Raw genomic sequence first — 20,540 nt, forward strand, 5'->3', positions numbered from 1 at the left:
AAAGCTAAAGGAGTTAATCACCGCCAACCCAGAATCTTATGAATTGCTGAAAGGGGTTCTTTAGGAAGAGGAAGAAAATATAGATAAAAATTATGATCAACAAATAGATAACTCAACAATTGAAACTAAAAGCCAAGTGAATTAAAAAACCTGATGAACAATATTAAGTGGTGAATATAATAGAATGAAAGGTATGGAAGGGGAGTGGACTGACTATTCTCAGGGTAAAAGGGGAGTGGGAGGTGTGGGAAGAGCCTGAACAAAAACTGTGCACCTATGGATGAGGACAATGCGGGGTGGGGAAAGGGCAGAGGGTTGGGTGGGAACCTGGTGGAGGGGAGCAATGGAGGGGGAAAAATGAGGAACATTTGTAATATGAACAATAAAGATTTATTTAAAAAAAAGTTTCACCCTTGTTCCTTGAAATCAGGTTAATAAAGTGTCATTTTAATTATTGAAAAATATTAAAGTAGGTTTACAGGTAGTTGTATGGAAAAAAAATACAATAGTTAGTACAAGAATAGACTGTTAAGTGCCCTCACAACTGAACCTATTTTGCCCCAACCTGTGTAGGTACTTGGCGTTTTTGTTTGTTTTATTTTTTGTTTTGTTTTGTTTTTGTTTTTGTTTTTTAATCCTCCAAGTAAAGTCTTAAGTAATTTCTAGCATTGTCAACTTGAGAGGTTCCTGATTTAGATTTTGTATAAAATAACTGCAGTGCTCTAGAAAACATTTAGCTATCATTGTAAGTCTTTTTCTCATCAAATACTTGGACATAGTTTTTGTTTTATTAAAATTAAGTTGATAAGTTGAGTAATAGGGAAAATGTTATTTCTTGAAACAACCTAAAATTGGTACTGCTTATCATTGGCATTTGTATAACACTATGGGAATCATCTAAGTTGGTTAAATTTAATTAATAAATAAAGTGTGTGTATGTGAACTACTGTGTTTTCTTTTTAAATTATAAATATACTATCTAATAAAGAAGGGATATGCTAATTGACCATCACACCCTCACAAGATGGGCAGTGCCCAGTCCCCTCAGCCCCATCTTATCCAGCCTCAGTCCGCTCAGCCCCACCTCATCCAGCTGGAGTCCCCAGTACCCTCAGTCCTGCAGGAGAAGGCAGTTGGGGGCAATCAGGCCAACAGGGGAGGGCAGTTAGGGATGATTATGCTGGCAAGGGAGCGATTAGAGGGCTATCAGGCTGGTGGGCAGAGTGGTTAGGTTAATCAGGCAGGCCTGTGGTTAGGAGCCCACAGTCCTGGATTATGAGAGGTATGTCTGACTGCCACAGGGATGGGGCCTAAACTGGCAGTCAGACTTCCCCCAAGGGGTCTCAGATTGGAGAGGATGCAGGCTTGGCAGAGGGACATCACCCCAACCCATGCATGAATTTTATGCACCGGGCCTCTAGTTTAATATAAAAATATAAATTTATTATAAATGTACAACTTTAAAATACCTAGACTTCTATCTTGGTGAATAATTCTTTTATGCTTTAATATTTCAGATTGTCATTTAGTAAAAATGGAGTTGTTCGAATAGATGGTTTCTCTTCTCCTGACCAATATGATGATGAAGCTATGAGTTTATGGACACACGAAAATTATGAAGATGATGAACTAGACATAGAAACTTCTAAATACATCTTGGATATAATAGGTGATAAGTTCTGTCAATTAGTAACATCTGAAAAAACAGCTTTGTCCTGGGTGAAAAAAGATGGTAAGGAAATTATATACTTAGAACATGAAGTTGTATAAATTTGATTTTAAGAATTTGAAGTATGTTTTATTTGGGAGAAGTCTCTAATCCTGCCTAGTCTTGTTGACTTTTAATTTTGATGATAACACTTTTTATGTACAAGTGCACCTATACATACTTAGGGTAAAAGATACATTCTAATCCGGCCGTTATGGCTCAGTGGTTGAGCATCATAAGGAATCAGGAAGTCCTAAGTTCGATTTGCGAACAAGTCACATGCCTGGGTTGCAGGCTCAATCCCCAGTAAGGGATATGCTGGAGGCAGCTGATCAATTATTCTCTCTCATCGCTGTTTCTCTCTCTCCCTCTCCTTCTCCCTTTTCTCTCTGTAAAAATTAATAACAGCTAAGTTGATAAGTTGAGTAATAGGGAAGATGTTACTTTTTTTTTTTTAATATATTTTATTGATATTTTACAGAGATAAGGAAGGGAGAGAGATAGCTAGAAACGTCAATGAGAGAGAAACATCGACCAGCTGCCTCTTGCACACCCCCTGCAGGGGATGTGCCCGCAACCAAGGTACATGCCCTTGACCGGAATCGAACCTGGGACCTTTCAGTCCGCAGACCGATGCTCTACCACTGAGCCAAACCAGTTCCGGGAAATTGTTACTTCTTGAAATAACCTAAAATTGGTACTACTTATCATTGGCATTTGTATAACACTGTGGGAAGAAGGGAGAGGAATAAAGAGTTAGAAACATTGATGAGGGAGAAACATCTATTGGCTGCCTCCTGCACACCCCCTACTCGGGATGTGCCCGCAACTAAGGTACATGCCCTTGACCGGATTCGAACCTGGGACCCTTCAGTCTGTAGGCCGACGCTCTATTCCCTGAACCAAACTGGTTATGACTATATTAAATATATATATATATATATATATATATATATATATATATATATATATATATATATAAATTTTTTTTTTTTCCAATTAGGGTTGAAATGAATGGATTAGCAGTTTGTGAAATCACAATAGCATTTTACTGTTTCTGCCATTATGACATAGTTTACCATTGACAAAGACAGTTTGGATATGAAATTGGGAAGTTACAGCATTTGCCAAATGAAAAAATAATTCATCCCAGTTATTTAAGTTTTTAATCTAGTATAGTTCATCTTAGTCTCTAGAGTTAGATGTATATTTAAAACTCAACTTTACTCCCTGATTAACTGTATGACTATATAATAGGAATAACTTCTTTATAGATTTGTTTAGAAAGTTGTCAGGTTAATTGTGTTTACTTATGTAAAGTACCTACAATAGTAAGAGCTCTAAATGTTAGCTTCTTTGGCTTCCTTTAAATTGGTGGTTTACCCCACTCCCACCCCCAGGAGGTATTTTTGGTTCAGTAACTAAAAAGTACTGGGGTTAGAGTACTAGTACATAAGTATTACACATTCTACAGTGTACTAGATCAGCGGTTGCCAACCGGTGGTCCCTAGACCACTAGTGGTCTGTTAGGTCCGAAAGATTGCCACCCACTCCATTAGATAATCCTTCACACCAGAGAATTTTGTAGTACAAAATGTCAAATATGTCAAGATTAATTACTAGTTACTTCAAGAAATCTGCTATTGCCTGGCCAATGTGGCTTGTGCATCACAGTTAATTGATCATCGTTCCATGTCCCATCCACTGAAAAGTCACCAGTTGATTCCCTGTCAGGGGACTTACCCAGTTTGCGGGTTCGCTCCAAGTCGGGGTGCATATGGGAGGCAACCAATTGATGTTTCTCTATCTGCCTCTCTTTCTAAAATAAATAAAAACATTTTTTTAAAAAATCTGCCTTTGATTTTTAGTATAGGGTGTATCCCCCAAAAACATATGTACATTTTGAATTATTAATTTCAATGGGTTAAATCTGAAAAGAAAGAAACATCAATTGACCTATCAGCTATAAAGTTTCTAAGCAGTTTTTGGGACATTGTATATCCTTCAAAGTTCTTGATTTGCCTTCATGTTTTTATTTTTGTGTATTTCAGCAAAAATTGCATGAAAAAGAGTATGTTTACCCTTATATTTTTGTTGCTCTGTATTTCAGCCAAAATTGCCTGGAAAAGGGCAGTGCGAGGAGTTCGAGAGATGTGTGATGCATGTGAAGCAACGTTGTTTAACATTCATTGGGTCTGCCAAAAATGTGGATTTGTCGTTTGCTTAGATTGTTACAAGGCAAAGGAAAGGAAGAGTTCTAGAGGTCAGTTCATAACTTCATATAAATTAAAAATTTTTTTTTAATCTTTATTGTTGAAAATATTACATAGGTCCTCCTATTTTCTTTAATCTTATCCTGCCCTCTTCCATCCTCTCCCCTACCCCCAAGCCCTTAACCATTTCCATGGGTTATACATATATGCATACAGGTTCATTGGTTGATTTCTTTAAGTTAAATTTTTTATAATGTTTTCTCTAGGATCATGAATCTGGAAATTAGATAAGTGTGGGTGTTTTTCCGTTCTTCCATAATACATTAGGAAGTTTTTAATAGGAGTAACCACAGTTTACTAATGGTCAGATTTTTAAAAATTATTTTGTTACTTTTTAAATTCACCCCCGAGGATATTTTTCCACTGATTTTTAGAGAATGGAAGAGAGAGAGGGAAAGGCAGAGAACAATATAGATGTGAGAGAAACATAATGATTGGTTGTCTCCTGCATGTGCCCCAACCATGGGAAGATGAATGGGGGACAGTTTAGAGTAAGTACATAGTTTGTAAAGAAGAAATAGTTATTCCTTTTGATTGGTTACTGGCAACAGTTCTGAAATTTCATAAGCAGGAGGCAGTGGCAGCTGATGATCAGTACAGAAATTGATGCAAAGCTCCAACTACATTCAGAATGTGAGCAGTCTATCAGTTGGCCCACAGCTATTAACTCATTAATTACTTATCTCTTTATCTTACTCTCCGATGCACTGCAATTTAAGACGTCACAGTTTTTCTTCTGTAGCTATCAAGTAATGGCTTTTTCACATGTTTCATGATGGTTTCTTTCCATGTCTTTGAAGCATAAAAGAAAAGTGAGTTAGTGATGAACGTATATCAGTCTAATGTACTAAGATTGGGCAAAAGCCATGTTTGGCACAGAAAAAAAACGATCAAAGGAGATTAGGTACAGAGAAGGTAGAATCAGACAGAGTAGAAAGAGGTAACTAACACATTAATGATAATAAAGAATGGTCATTTTAGAAAAAGCTAAATATCTTATTTTTATAAAATTCTTCGAATGGTGGAATTATCTTTTTTTCTTTTTTTTTTTTAAGTACCGTACATTTGAATCTTACCATTGACATTTATATAATTGTTAAGGTCTTTGTATATAAGCCATCAATTCTATACTTGTATAACTGTGAATGATATGAAAGTACATATGTTGTGATCTTACAGATAAAGAACTATATGCTTGGATAAAGTGTGTGAAGGGACAGCCTCATGATCACAAACATTTAATGCCAACTCAAATTATACCCAGTTCTGGTAAGTATAAATATACATTACCCTGTTTCCCCAAAAATAAGACAGTGTCTTATATTAATTTTTTCTCCCAAAGTTTCGCTAGGTCTTATTTTCAGGGGATGTCTTATATTTCCATATGCTAGGTCTTATTTTCGGAGGATGTCTTACTTTTGGGGAAACACGGTATTTACTTAGTGTAATAGCACTTAGTTGCTCAAGATTATTTGGGCATATGTAAGATTAAATGGAATGGAGAGGTAATGTGTTTTTTTTTTCTGTTTTTGTTGTTTCTCAATGGAGGATATTTTTCCATTGATTTTTAAGGAGAGTGGAAGGGAAAGGGAGAGACAGAAAGAGAGAGAAAAAGTAATGTGAGATGTGAGAGACACACATCCATTGGTTGCTTCCTACATGCTCTCCAATGAGGTCGGGGATTGAGCCCACAGTCAAAGTATGTGCCCTTGACTGGGAATCAATCAAACCTGTGACCCTTCAGTCCACAATGCTGAGCCAAACCGGCCAGAAAGGGGTAGTGTTTATTTCATATTAAATTGTTTGTGCTCTGTTCTTAGAATTCTCCATTTAATAAAGCTAATAAGCCCAGCCATAACTAAGTAAATCACAGATGAACTATTTTTTAGAAGGGGAAATCTAGAGTTTAATGAAACATTTATTAGATTTATAATAAAAAGTTATTCTACTTTTTTTGAATACTGAATTGTAAGAGAGTAAAGAATGGAGAATATGAATTTGGTTTAATGATCAAACCTGTACTAGATAGGAGAATTGAAGAAAAAAATTAAATGGCACCCCCCAAAAAAAGGAGGGAGGAATGTATAATTTTTTAACATTAGTTGTAACTTTTTAATTAACCACCATTATATTTTGTAGTTTTGACAGATCTTCTAGATGTGATGCACACCGTTAGAGAAAAGTATGGTATTAAATCCCATTGTCATTGTACTAACAAACAGAATATACAAGTTGGTAATTTTCCTACAATGAATGGTGTGTCTCAAGTGAGTATAAATTTCTAATTATTTAAATAAATGCATGGTTAATTAGCTTTGACACTTTATATTCAATTTAAGACACATTTTTTAAATTGTTTATTACTATAAAATCTGACTCCTTTTAATTAAGGATTAATTAAGGAGATAGAATTTTTAAAATTCTGCTGTTCGATTCTTACAGGTTTTACAGAATGTTCTTAATCACAATAATAAAATTTCTCTGTGCATGCCTGAATCTCAGCAGCAAAATACTCCTCAGAAGTCTGAGGGTAATGGCGGTAGCAGTCCAGGGAGTGATGTAAGCACAGACAGCAAGTTAAGTCCCCCAGAATCCCAGTCACCACTACACTGGTTAGCAGATCTTGCAGAACAAAAGTCCAGAGAGGAAAAAAAAGGTAAATGTCATTAATTATCTAAGTATACAGTGGCCCTTGATCAATATGGATTTGAAACGTGTGGGTCCACTAACATGAATTATTTTCCATAAGTACCTGTACTGTTCAGGTGAATTTTGATTGTGAATTATGATTCACAATTGGGAGTCCACTGATGTGGAATGCCAACTATATGCATTAATCTATGCTATTTTATATTGGAGACTTGAGCATCCATGGATTTTGGTATCCGTGGTGGGTGGGGTGTCCTGGGACCAATCTTCCATAGGTATCAAAGGAAATAAAAATTTATATGTGGATTTTTGACAGCACGGGGTATTGTGGGTACCCTTAACTATGTTGCTCAAGGGTCAGCTGTATAATAGAGTATTATAATATAACCAATAATGTACTTTTATACATTAATGTACTATTCACATAAAACAATTTACTTTTTTGTCTTTTTTCCCCATTATGGCTTAGCTTCAGTAAAACCTTTGTCTTCTCTTATTAGGAACTCACCTTCCTGTGATTACATCAAAATTAGTTGTAAAATCATTTCTGGGATGAGCATATCAATAAAGCCTCTGGGCAGTAGATTTGTTATTCACATATAACTGGTGTACCGGTTAGTAACGTGGATTTTGTAATCAAAGAATACACAGTAATTTCAAGTTAAACATCAAAAGTGCTTTATTCAAAGTAATATCCATTGCTAGCTACACATTTCCCCATCTTTCAGGTAATTTGTGGATACCGTCCTAATAGAACTTTTCTTGTTTTGAGGCAAACCATTCAGAGACCCAATTTTCCACTTCTTTGTATGTTTTGAAGTGCTGCTCAGAAAGTGCATGTGCCATCAATCAGAACAAGTGGTAATCTTGAAGGAGCAAGGTCTGGTGAACACAGTGGGTGGGTTAATACTTCCCAGGCAAGATCTTTTAACGTATCTTTAACTGGTTTTGAAGTGTGTGATGGTGCGTCGTCATGAAGCAAAACTACTTTGTGTGTCTTCTGCGACATTCTGGTAGTTTCATGATCAAAGCGTGGTTCAAATTGATTGTTGTCAGTAGTGATCAGTATTAACACTTTCACCTGGATTTAGAAGCTCTAATACACCACACTTTCCTGATCCCACCAAACGCATAGAAAGCGATTTGGCCTTGCAGTCCAATGTTGATGGTTGACCTGGATCAACCCATGATTTTGTGCATTTGGGATTCTCAAAATAAATCCACATTTCCTCTCAAGTCACAATTCAATGCAGAAAGACTTTCTTTTGTGCTGTTGAAGCAACGTTTTACTGATGACATTTTGGTTTTCCATTTGTTTTTTGTTTAGTTGATGTGGCACCCATTTCCTTTCTTTAAAATCTTTCTCATTGCTTGTTTACTGAGATCATAAATTGTTTACTGAGCAACGTTTAATCTTTCTGCAAGTTGTTTTTGAGTTTCTTCATGAATACTTGTAATTGTTGGTCTTCAAACCTTTTCAGTTGACCTGGACGTTGTCTTTCACATAGAAATCATCACTTTTAAAGCATTTAAGCCGAAACTGGTTTGGCTCAATGGATAGAGCGTTGGCTTGGGGACTGAAGGGACCCAGGTTCGATTCCGGTCAAGGGCATGTATGTTGGTTGCCGGCACATCCCCAGTAGGGGGTGTGCAAGAGACAGCTGATCGATGACACTCTCTCATCGATGTTTCTAACTCTCTATCTCTCCCCCTTCCTCTCTGTACAAAATCAATAAAATATATTTAAAAAAAACAAAAAACATTTAAACCAGCGTTCACAAGTATCTTGAGATGGAGCATGTTCACCATAAGCTTTGTGAAGTATTAAGCAGCACTTTTCTTCAAAATAATGAATTATAACTTCTAGCAAATGCTTTTCTTTTGGCACAAAATTCAACATTTTTAAGCATAAAAATATCTATGTTAACACCTTCAGAAAATTTGATATACGAACTTTTGAAGCTTGCTGTCAATACAACAAAATAGCATACATATAAAATTGCATATATATCATCATATGTGTAACTCCATCTATTGAAAAAAATCCACATTATTAGCTGTTATACTTAGTCCTCCTTCCTTTCTCAGCTATAGTGTTCTTATTTGTGGCAAGTATAAACTCATGTCTAAGATTTTGAGGAAGGCCTTTTTATATTCAAACCGTTTGACTCGGTTTTGAAGGATCCAGCCCATCCTTTGGTGTGTGTTGAGGTGAATAAATTACTAGTGTATAGTTTTTATGTATCACTATAAAATACAGAGTGCCTGTTTTTTCGATACTTTAGCAGCATGTTTAATTTTATAAAATGTTTTATTTCAGAAAATAAAGAATTTGCCCTTGAAAAGCAAATTAAAGAAGAGGAAGAACAAGACAGTCCTGATTCTCCAAATAGCAGAACATCACCTACAGTGTCCCAGAATAATGAACAAGGCTCAACCTTACGGGATTTACTGACCACAACAGCTGGCAAACTACGTGTGGGTTCTACAGATGCTGGCATTGCCTTTGCACCAGTATATTCGATGGGAACCTCAGTGAGTGAAATGCTACATTTTTTACCTTAATATGGGCCTTACGATTAGATGATTTGGATACTCAGCTTTGAACTACATAGTAAATAGAGTCAGATCAAATACACCAAATTATTTGGCATGTTCCTGTTTGCATTATAACTCAAAACTTGAAAGTTGGAGATTTAGGTTTTTCCAAGATGAATGAATAAGGTTAGATAAGTGGCATTTTGATGCCAGAAGAGCCCTAAGATACTCCTGCAGAATCTGAAAATGATATATCTAATGAGGGGAGAGGGGAGAACATGGAGGTAAATGTTTGGTTAGTTAAAGTAAAATATTCAAAAATCAATTTTGCTTTCATGGTTCTCCAGAGAAAAATACAGATAACTGTATAGATAGGCATACATTTTTAGTGGCCATTAAAAGTATATTGGAAATTCTACCTCTTTGTTTCCTCTGCCCCAATCCTAAAAACAATATAGGAAGTAGGAAAGCCACAGTTCCAGTTGTTGCAGACTTGGCCTCACATGGAGACCACCAAAATTCTGATTCCCACCTCAAAGGGCAGGAACAGTGTAAGGACTAGAGATCCATATTCAGTGACATGATTACATATTCTTGAGGACAAATAAGTTATGTGTGTTAGTTGTGTGCTATGTTAGTAAATCAAAATGAAAGTTTCGTCTGTCTGGAGTTGCTTAGTTGGTCCGTGTCATCCTGTGCTCCGAAAGGTTGCCACTTGGGTCCCCAGTTGGGGCACTTATGAAATGTTTCTCTCTCACATCAATGTCTTTCTCTCTCTTCTCTCTTCTCTTCTCTCTTCTCTCTACTCTCCTCTCTTCTCTCTCCTCTCTCCTCTCTTTCTTTCTCTCCATCTTACTCTAAGTATGTCCTTTGGTGAAGAGTAAAAAAGATAATTTTAAACTATTTGCATTTCTTCTCAAAATATAATTTTCCCCCCTATAGAGTGGTAAAAGTGGAAGGACCATGCCAAACATTCTTGATGACATAATTGCTTCAGTTGTTGAAAACAAAATTCCACCAAATAAAGCTGCTAAGATAAATGTAAAACCAGATCTTAAAGAAGAGCCTAGAGAAAGCAGAAAATTTGCCACGGATGAAAACAAATTGTACAGTGACATACCACATTCTTGGATCTGTGAGAAGCATATTCTTTGGCTTAAGGATCATAAAAATACTAATAATTGGAAGCTTTTCAAAGAGTGTTGGAAACATGGACAAGTGAGTATTTTAAGCTGATTTTAGTGCACACTCATAGAGGAACTGAAGCTAAAGAGGCAAAATGGTTCTCTTCTTTGAAATAGAAAAAAAGGGTGGGATAGTACTTAATACAGTTGGAGTAGAAGTAAGATATAACAAGATTACCAGATTGATTGTTTCTGAATTTTTATTTTTGGCCAGATTTATATGAATTTAGGAAAACGCTGATTTTTTTGTCTGTCAGCTGACTTAAAAAGCCATTGTAGCCGAAACTGGTTTGGCTCAATAGATAGAGCATCGGCCTGCGACTGAAAGGTCTCGGGTTCGATTCTGGTCAAGGGCATGTACCTTGGTTGTGGGCACATCCCCAGTAGGGGGTGTGCAAGAGGCAGCTGATCGATGACTCACTCTCATCGATGTTTCTAACTCTCTATCCCTCTCTCTTCCTCTCTAAAAAAAATCAATAAAATACATTTATTTTTTTAAAAAAAAGCCAATGTATTTTCATAGTTTGGTACCTCCTTTTTTTGACACTTCTCTTTTAGTCTACTTAATAGATTTCATATCTGCTATTAAAGTGGTAATAATATTAGCATTTTTTTCTTGAACTGATGAAAAGTATAGGTATTTTTGCCTTTAATGTTTACCCATAGACTATTTTTAACTTAGTTCATCTAGTCCTAAATGACAAACTTCATTATATAATTTTCATTAATGTTTGAACCAAGTTTTGTTGTAATGTTTGATACACATTTCAAATGGCAGTATATGACATCAATGCACAAATTATGAACAAAATTAAGAATTTGCATGATTTAGGACTACCACCTTCAGTTTTTTCTTGCTTTCTGAAAAACATCATTGCTATTTTGCTTCACTTTCTTCATTCCTCAGAGTTATTGAGCACCTAATAAAAGCCATTCTTTATGCTTGCCACAAAGGATATGAAAATGAGTAAGTTGCCAAAACCAGTTTGGCTCAGTGGATAGAGCATTGGCTTGTGGACTGAAAGGTCCCAGTTCAATTCTGGTCAAGGGCATGTACCTTGGTTGCGGGCACATCCCCAGTAGAAGGTGTGCAAGAGGCAGCTGATCGGTGATTCTCTCTCATTGATGTTTCTAACTCTCTGTCCCTTTCTCTTCTCTGTAAAAAAAAAAAAATCAATAAAATATATTAAAAAAAAAAAAAGAATATGAGTAAGTTCTATAAAAATTAGTAAGATATGAATAAGAACTGTTTTAATACAGTTCTTAATCTTTTTTTAGGTCAGTAATTCTTTTTAATATCTAATGACAGTTTAGTTTCTCTCTCCCCAGAAAAAATACATACCTGTACATTATATACATTTGATGTCGTATCTCACATCCTTTATCTCTAGATTACTTATAATACTTAGTACAGCTGAAAGAGCGTCGGCTTGGGGATTGAAGGGACCCAGGTTCAATTCTGGTCAAGGGCATGTGTCTTGGTTGCGGGCATATCCCCAGTGGGGGGTGTGCAAGAGGCAGCTGATCGATGACTCTCATTGATGTTTCTAGCTCTCTATCTCTCTCTCCCTTCCTCTCTGTACAAAATCAATAAAATATATTTTAAAAAAATACTTAGTACAGTGTAAATGCTATGTATATAGTTCCTATATGATACTGTTAAGGTAATAATGAAAAGATAAAAGTATTTTTATGTGTTTAATACAAAGGAAACCATCGTAAGCCTTAACTACATAGTACATATCAGCAACAACAGAACATCTTTTATTTTTCCTACTATTTTCTGTTCACGGTTGGTTCAATCTGCTAATTCAAAAGCCATGGATAAAAGAAGGCTGTTAGCACACAATATTTAGCTTCCTTTCTTTTTTTTTTTCTTTTTTTTTTTCTTTTTTTGAAGAGCAAGGCTTGTCTCTCAAAGCTCAACACCATTGCTGGGTTATAGTTTAGACCACTTAATTTTGTGTGGATTTGAAATAGTCACAAGTATTTTTTATAAACATGTTAAATATTCTAAGAAGTTTGTTCAAGGTAACTATACAAACCAAAATAGAGAATGACTAAACTAAAGTACTAATTCAAAAAGGCTGATCTGAATTAATGCCCTAGGAGTTAAGTGAAATTTTTCTAGATAGACAATAGGCTAGAGATGCTTTAAACAAAAGCATCAGGTTTTGGGAGAAGTGTTAGTAAGTAGTTTTGTTTGTCTGGAACATAATATAAGAGTTCTTTGGAGTAATGGTAAAGAAATGAGAGTTATGATTATGAATCTGATTTTTCAGATTATGAATGGCCTTTATATATCATACTTAAAAAATTTGTACTTTATCCTACAGACAATAGATTTACTTCAGTAATCAAATTAAACTGACATTTTAAAATGACATCAAGCAGGAGCAATAAAGATTTATTTTTTAAAAATGACATCAAGCAGATAGTTGAATTAGAGGGGAATGAGAGGCATGGAGTTTTCAGAATTTTTGGAAGATGAGGATGATGGCAGTCTAAGGGTTCTTTTTCAGAATAGTCTAAGTAACTTGCCCCTATAAGTTTAAGAAATCTTTTCTTAAGCTGCTGGTTACCATCAGATAAAATGGCATAGGTTTGGATAAAAGAGTTATTGAATATGCATAATTGGTGCTAAGAATTAATATGTGAATTGCCAACAATAGTTAATTATCTAATTGCTGAACTGTTTTAATAATAGTTGGACATATCATTAAGCCCATTAAAGTAAATTTAATGGAGCAGTCATCCATGTAGTCAACCAGATTTTAGGGTGGTTTTTTATTTTCTTTGGTTTTGAGATGACTATTGTTATAAGAGCCCTAGCTAGAGGTTATTCTTCTGTGGTTCCCTAAATTTAATTATTTTATTAATTTAAGTGTACTTAAACTTCTTTTACAAAAGACTTTTTAAGTCACACCTTTGTGTTCTCTATATCCCAGACTTTCATCTTCATTTATAATAAAGGAATTAAGGTGGGGGCGAGGGAGCAGGCTGAGAATACATCATGTTGCCTAAGAGATTTGTGTTTTTTGTGTTTTGTTTTTTAATCATCAGCATTGGAGTTTTAAAAGCTATAAAGCTTCAATTGTTGGTTTTTAGTTTAGAGAGCCTTGAGGGATTTTTAATTCATAGGATTTCAAAGGAGGGATTCACTTTCAGAGAATAGTCATTAGGCTTGAGATGTAATGTTATGCCTAGTTTAATATTTTTATTTATTATGATCCTTGTCAAGGTAAAAAAATGTAACTGTGGTTTAAGTAATGGAAACTTAGAATGTATATCAACTTTTTAAATTATTACTAATTATTATTTTTTATTATTTGAAGAATTATAAATAGTACATATGTCTCCCTTTCCCTCCCCCACCTTGATCTCCCTCTAGCCTTCCTTACCCCACCCTCCCATGCCTTGTATCCATTGGTTATATTTATATTCATCAACCCAACCTTCCTTGTCTTCCCGCTATAGTCCGTTCAATGGTTCTTTATCTCTATAACTATTTTTTTCCCATTTCTTTTCTTTGAAAAATCTTGCAACTGCAGACTAGAAATAAACATATAATAACAAAAAATGTTTTAGTCCCAACTGTATATCAACTTTTAAGCTCAAGGATTTTTTTATATAATTTGCTTTAAAAATCTTAATACATATATTACATACATACAAATGAGTAGGTTATATTGTGTCTAAAAACTAATCTGTAAATAAAGCAACCAAAAATCATATTTATACTGTCTAGAAGTGAAATTTTTACTGTATTATACACAGAATTCCCTTATCACTTTTTCTTTTTAATCATATTCTGTATTGTGAACCCCTTTCCAAGTCAGGGCCCATTTTTGATAGCACTTATTCTCTCAATTTGTCATTAGTACTAAAACTGAACATTTGTTGTATGTGTTTATGGAGTCTAATTTTGGAAGTGTCCATGTATCTTTCAACTTTTATTTATCTATTTATAAGCCTGCAGTGGTTTCTGGTGTACATAAGAAAATGAACATGAGCTTATGGAAGTCAGAATCAATTAGTCTTGATTTTGGAGACCACCAAGCTGATCTTCTGAACTGCAAAGACAGCATTATTTCAAATGGCAATGTCAAGGAATTCTGGGATGGTTTTGAAGAAGTTTCAAGTACGTTGATTTTTGTTTTGTTTGTTTACTGTTTTTTTGTTAAACATACTAGTATTCCCCCAAAACAATAAATTGTAAATACAATTTAACAGATTTTTAATCTTTTAAACTTCTATATTACTTTGTTGTCTAATAAAAAGAAACAAGTACATATGTTCCTCAACTTACAATTGGTTACATCCTGATAAAGTCGTAAGTTGAAATTAGTCAAAATGCATTCACCTAACTCGTGGTCCGCAAACTGCGGCTCACAAGCCACATGCGGCTGTTTGGCCCCTTGAGTATGGCTCTTACATAAAATACCACTGCCTAGGTGAGTCTATTTTGAAAAAAAGTGGCATTAAGAGAAGTTTAAGTTTAAAAAATTTGACTCTCAAAAGAGATTTCAATTGTACTGTTGATATTTGGCTCTGTTGACTAACGAGTTTGCCAAACACTGACCTAACCTATAGAATGTCAAGCTTTTAGCCTAGACTACCGTAAGTGTTACATTAGCTTACATACAGTGGGCAAAATAAACACAAAATACCACATAGCTAGTATAGGAAAAGAGGAAAATTCAAAATTAGAAAAATAGTTTCTAGTGAATGCCAGTTTTCACACCATTGAAAAATGGTTTAGTTGATCCATCCTAAGTCAGGAACCAGCTGTGCTTGGAAAAAGGAGACTGAATCCTATTCTTGATTCCACATCTAATTTCTTTTGGCCATAAACAAGTCTTTTAATTATGGTTACTTATATCACATGAGGAATATTATTTGGCAACCTCATAAACCTTTGGAAGTTGAGTTATGAAATTTATATAAAACACTGAAAATTAAAAAAAGGTAATTTTAATAAAAATTGTAGTAGTATTTTTTAAAGAACTTATATGCATAAGGAACAAAAGTCTTAAAACTAAGTACATAAGAAATAAAAGCCAATTATGCACGCATTCATTAAATACCTACTGTGCAACAATTGATGTATTCATTCACTTTTTACATTTCTTCCTCTCCAAACATTAATAAAAATAAAAAGGCAAAGATTACCTTTTTTGTAATTAATTGTATTTTTTTATAGAACGGCAAAAAACGAAAAGTGGAGAAACAGTTATTTTAAAATTAAAAGATTGCCCTTCAGGAGAAGAATTCAAGAGTATGATGCCAGCCAGGTATATCTTTTGAAGTTTGTTTTTTGTTGTTTCATTAAATTTTTTTGACTTAGCTTTTTGAAGTTGAGCTGAGATTTATACCCAGAAGATAAGGAACAACAAAAAAAGTGACTGTTAAGCATTTTCTTCCTCAATTAAAAATAAACTAAAAAGCAAAACTGGCTTTAACTGATTTGGCTCAATGGTTGAGTTAATAGGCCTTGGGACTGAAGGGTCGTGGGTTTGATTCTGTTCAAGAGCATGTACGTTGGTTGCAGGCTCAATCTCCGTATGCAGAAGGCCACCAATTGATGTCTCTCTCACATTGATGTTTCTTTCTGTCTCTACCCCTCCCTTTTACTCTCCCTAAAAATCAATGGAAAAAAATATCCTCTAGTGGGGATTTTATAAATAAAATAGAAATTGAATTTCTGTAGTCTCAGCAGGGAAGAGTCTATTTTAGGACAGTAAAGGAAAGAATGCTCATGGCAAGGATGCATTCTTTGGGACTTCCCTATTCATGGTGTTTAATTGTGTTGATTAGGCAGCATTGCCATTTCAGTATGGCTTCTGTTCTTTGCTTGCGGATGTATTATACACTCATTTAAACAGGAAAAGTGTTACCTATCAGAGGCCTTAAGTTTTTTAACAAGGTGAAAGTTATATATTTGGAAGCACTTAAAAATATGTCTGTGTTAAAAATAAGCCAATATTTTTCAGGTATGAAGATTTTTTTAAAAGCCTGCCATTGCCAGAATATTGTAATCCAGAAGGAAAATTCAATTTGGCCTCTCATCTGCCAGCATTTTTTGTGCGCCCTGATCTAGGACCAAGGTTGTGCAGTGCCTATGGTAGGTATATATTTGCATTTCCGTCAACTTGGAATTTTAACTAACTTCTCTCCATAGATAAATTGTCTAATAATTTTTAGGTTACACTAAATATATCCTTTTAATGACTCATTGAAATATTTTTCTAAATCAATATATTAGGAGTTAATATCCATATATAAATAAGTACCTGCTAATTCCTTTCAAAATATTTCCATTTTCTATTGATTTAACTTTTTATGTAATATTTCAGGATTGTGACTTTTGGGGGGAGGTTTTGAATCATGGAGAGTAAAACTAACTGTTAAATTTTCCTCATAAAGCTGTTTTGGGATATGTAAAATAGTCAAGTAAAATTTTATTTCATATACAGGTGTAGCTGCTGCTAAAGATCATGATATAGGAACAACAAATCTCCATGTCGAAGTTTCTGATGTTGTAAATATTCTAGTCTATGTTGGCATAGCAAAAGGAAATGGCATTCTCTCAAAAGCAGGTAATGAAACTTAAAGAATAGTGATGTTTGGAATAACAGTTGAATAACCACACACAATAGTGTTATCCAGAATGTCAGCCTGTGAGTTAACAGCCAAGATTACAAAAAGAATTACAATGGATATAGGGATATTCTAATCTTTTTTACTTGAAAAGGGATTGTTTACCCGTGTGTTGTTTATTTTACATAATAGAAATTGTAATTTAAAAAAAGGATATTTTTATTTGCTCTTTCCCTTTGCATTAAATATTGTGTTAATGAAAATAGACTGTTAAAGCTCACTTTTTAAAGTAGAAATAACATTCTATCCAGTGTATAGGTTTTAGATTCCATCCTCTGGATTTCTTTCTGAAACTTTATTTATCTGTTATTCCCTTCTTTATAGAAATAGGCGTTTAAATTTTCCCTCTCCACTACCTAGCTTCTTTTCTTCAGAGTAGGAGTGCACTCTGGACCATTCCTTCCTTTTCAAAAGAAAACTTCTTCCAAACCATGTCGTTCTTGCCATCATCCTATTACTCTTGCTGTCATAACAAATTCTTTGCTGTGTCTGTTGCCTCCCTTTCACATTTCATCTGAATAAGGTAGGGCTCTGTACCTGCTCCGCCACTGAAATTACTTGTGCTGTGGCTCTCACATCTGGCAAATTTTTTCTTTCTGGTCCTTTCATTACTTGCCACCTCTATAAATAAATGGCACTGTTTAATCACTATGTCACCTTCAGATACTGGTCTTGACTCCTATGAAACTACTCCCTGACTCCTAATACTGTTCATAGAGTTATAGATTTAATTTTATGCATTTTCTAGTTTATATGCACTTCCTGTGAAATGGGTGGCATCCAGCTATCACTTAGATCAGTGTTTTTCAACCTTTTTTGGGCAAAGGCACACTTGTTTCATGAAAAAAGTCACGAGGCACACCACCATTAGAAAATGTTAAAAAATTTAACTCTGTGCCTATATTGACTATATATAAAGTAATTCTCTTGAATAGGAATAAAATAAACACAAAGAAAGTATTTTATAACTACTTTATTATGAAATATTAAGTAAACAAAATAGTGAAAAATTATAAAATTCTTGTCTTGTCTGCACCTACGGCACACCAGGCAACATCTCGCGGCACACTAGTGTGCCGTGGAACAGCGGTTGAAAAACGCTGACTTAGATCATCATATCTATATCTGGAGCCCAGAATGCTTGTATAGCTTAGTGGCTAGTGGCCAAGAGTTTCATTATAGTATACACTAAACTTTTCTGTATATTTGACAGCTTCTATAATACATTCTATCCTAAATTCTCCCAAAACTATAGAAACTCACTTTTACATTGTTTCTCAGGTCCCTTTGCTATTGATTATCAATTATCCTATATCATAAAAGGCTATATGCAAATTGACCAATTGGTAGAACAACCAGTCACTGTGACCCACACTGATCACCAGAGGGCAAACAGTTAGTGCAGGAGCTGCCCCTGGTGGTCAGTGCACTCCCACAGGAGGAGTGCTATTCGGCCAGAAGCTGGGCTCATGGCTGGCAAGTGCAGCAGCAGTGGCTGGGAGCCTTTCCCGCCTCCGTAGCAGAGCTAAGGATGTCTTACTGCTGGCTTAGGCCCGCTCCCCCAAGGACATCCCCTGAGGGCTCCTGGACTGCAAGAGGGCTTAGGCCGGGCTGAGGGAACCCAGCCGTATGCACGTTGAGGGCAACCAAGCCATCAGGGTAGGGCCATTAGGGGTGACTAGGCAGTCATGGGAGCAGTTAGGTGCATTAGGCAGGCAGGCAGGTGAGTGGTTAGGAGCCAGTGGTGCCAGATTGCAAGAGGGATGTCTGATTGTCAGTTTAGGTCTGAGGGGCCCCAGATGGAAAGGGTGCAGGCCAGGCTAAGGGATTCTCTCTCCCCCTTCTCCCTCCCCCCCCCATGCACAAATTTTATGCATCAGGCTTCTAGTAATAGATAAAAACCCTTTGCCTCTCCCATACCCAAGGATTTAAGAGTCAGGACAATTGAGTTATAGTCCCAGCTGCAGCACAGAAATGTGTGACCTGTGGTTGAAATTACTTATCCTTTCAAAGCCAGAGATGCCACAGGGTTAATTATCTCTTTTGTATTTCACTGTACTCTTTTTTTCTCTTTCTTTTAATTGATTTCAGAAAGGGAGAGATGGAAACATTAATAATGAAAGAGAATCAATGTTCACCTGCCTTCTGCATGCCTTCCACTGTGGATCAAGCCCACAACCCAGGCATGTCATGTGCCCTTGACCGGAATCAAACCCGGGACTCTTTTTTTTAAAATATATTTTATTGATTTTTTTACAGAGATGAAGGGAGAGAGAGAGAGAGCTAGAAAAGCCGATGAGAGAGAAACATCGACCAGCTGCCTCTCGCACACCCTCTACCAGGGATGTGCCCGCAACCAATGTACCTACCCTTGACCGGAATCGAACCTGGGACCTTTCAGTCCACAGACCGACACTCTACCACTGAGCCAAATCAGTTTCGGCCAAACTCGGGACTCTTGATGTTTTATCCACTGAAGCCAAACCGGTTAAAGCTACTTCATTGATTATTATCATCTCCCACTAGAGATCTTCATTAAACAGAATAAACTTTCTCTTATGATTTTATTTTAATTTATAGAGCAATAAAAGTTAAAGAAAAAGTAATTGAAACACTTTTATCTAAGGTTGTTAAATTATAATTTGGTTAAAGGAAACATATTAGCCCTGGTTGGGTAGCTCGACTGCTTAGAGCACCATCCTGATAAGCCAAGGTTGCAGGTTTGATCCCCAGTCATACACTTACAAGAATCAAATAAAAATCAGCCGAAACCGGTTTGGCTCAATGCATAGAATGTCGGTCTGCGGACTGAAAGGTCCCAGGTTTGATTCCGGTCAAGGGCATGTACCTTGGTTGCGGGCACAACCCCAGTAGGGGGTGTGCAAGAGGCGGCTGATCAATGATTCTCTCTCATTGATGTTTCTAACTCTCTATTCCTCTCTCTTCCTCTCTGTAACAAAATCAATAAAATAAAATAAAAAGAATCAAATAAAAATCAATTTAGCCCTAACCTGTTTGGCTCAGTGGACAGAGTGTTGGCCTGCGCACTGAGGGGTCCTGGGTTCGGTTCCAGTCAGGGGCATGTACCTTGGTTGCGGGCGCGTCTCTGGTTGGGGGTGAAGGTGCGGGAGGCAGCTCATCGATGTTTCTCTCTCATCGAAGTTTCTAATTTTCTATCCCTCCCTTCCTCTCTTAAAAAAAAAAAAAAATCAATTTAAATAGTTATTTTTTAAAACTACATTTAAGCCCTAACCGGTTTAGCTCAGTAGATAGAGCATATACCCGCAGAATGAAGGGCAGGTACCTTGGTTGCAGGTAATCCCCAGTGGGAAGTATGCAGGAGGCGGCTGATTAGTGTTTCTCTCTCATCAATGTTTCTAACTATCCCTCTCCCTTCCTCTCTGTAAAAAATCAATAAAATATATATATATTTCTTAAAACTATATTTAAAAACAATCAACTGGGCCTGGTCAGTTTTCTCAGTTGTTAGAGCATTGGCCCACACTGAAGAATTTGATTTCCAGTCAA

At 35.8% G+C, this 20,540-nt stretch overlaps 1 protein-coding gene across 13 annotated transcripts in view; it reads left to right on the forward strand.

Moving 5' to 3' along the window:
* The window catches only part of JMJD1C (jumonji domain containing 1C), a 183,760-nt gene that overhangs the window by 153,039 nt on the left and 10,181 nt on the right, over positions 1-20,540 (forward strand). For all 13 annotated transcript variants that reach the window (XM_036438357.2, XM_036438351.2, XM_036438352.2 and 10 more), the window contains 11 exons: positions 1,518-1,732; positions 3,819-3,971; positions 5,161-5,250; positions 6,121-6,248; positions 6,424-6,637; positions 8,951-9,165; positions 10,111-10,386; positions 14,325-14,493; positions 15,556-15,646; positions 16,346-16,476; positions 16,829-16,951. In XM_036438357.2, coding sequence (XP_036294250.1) covers positions 1,518-1,732; positions 3,819-3,971; positions 5,161-5,250; positions 6,121-6,248; positions 6,424-6,637; positions 8,951-9,165; positions 10,111-10,386; positions 14,325-14,493; positions 15,556-15,646; positions 16,346-16,476; positions 16,829-16,951 — 1,805 coding nt within the window. The remainder of the gene's footprint in view (positions 1-1,517; positions 1,733-3,818; positions 3,972-5,160; positions 5,251-6,120; positions 6,249-6,423; positions 6,638-8,950; positions 9,166-10,110; positions 10,387-14,324; positions 14,494-15,555; positions 15,647-16,345; positions 16,477-16,828; positions 16,952-20,540) is intronic.

This window comes from Pipistrellus kuhlii, unplaced genomic scaffold (assembly GCF_014108245.1).
Source record: "Pipistrellus kuhlii isolate mPipKuh1 unplaced genomic scaffold, mPipKuh1.p scaffold_m20_p_15, whole genome shotgun sequence".
Taxonomy (NCBI): Eukaryota; Metazoa; Chordata; class Mammalia; order Chiroptera; family Vespertilionidae; genus Pipistrellus; species Pipistrellus kuhlii.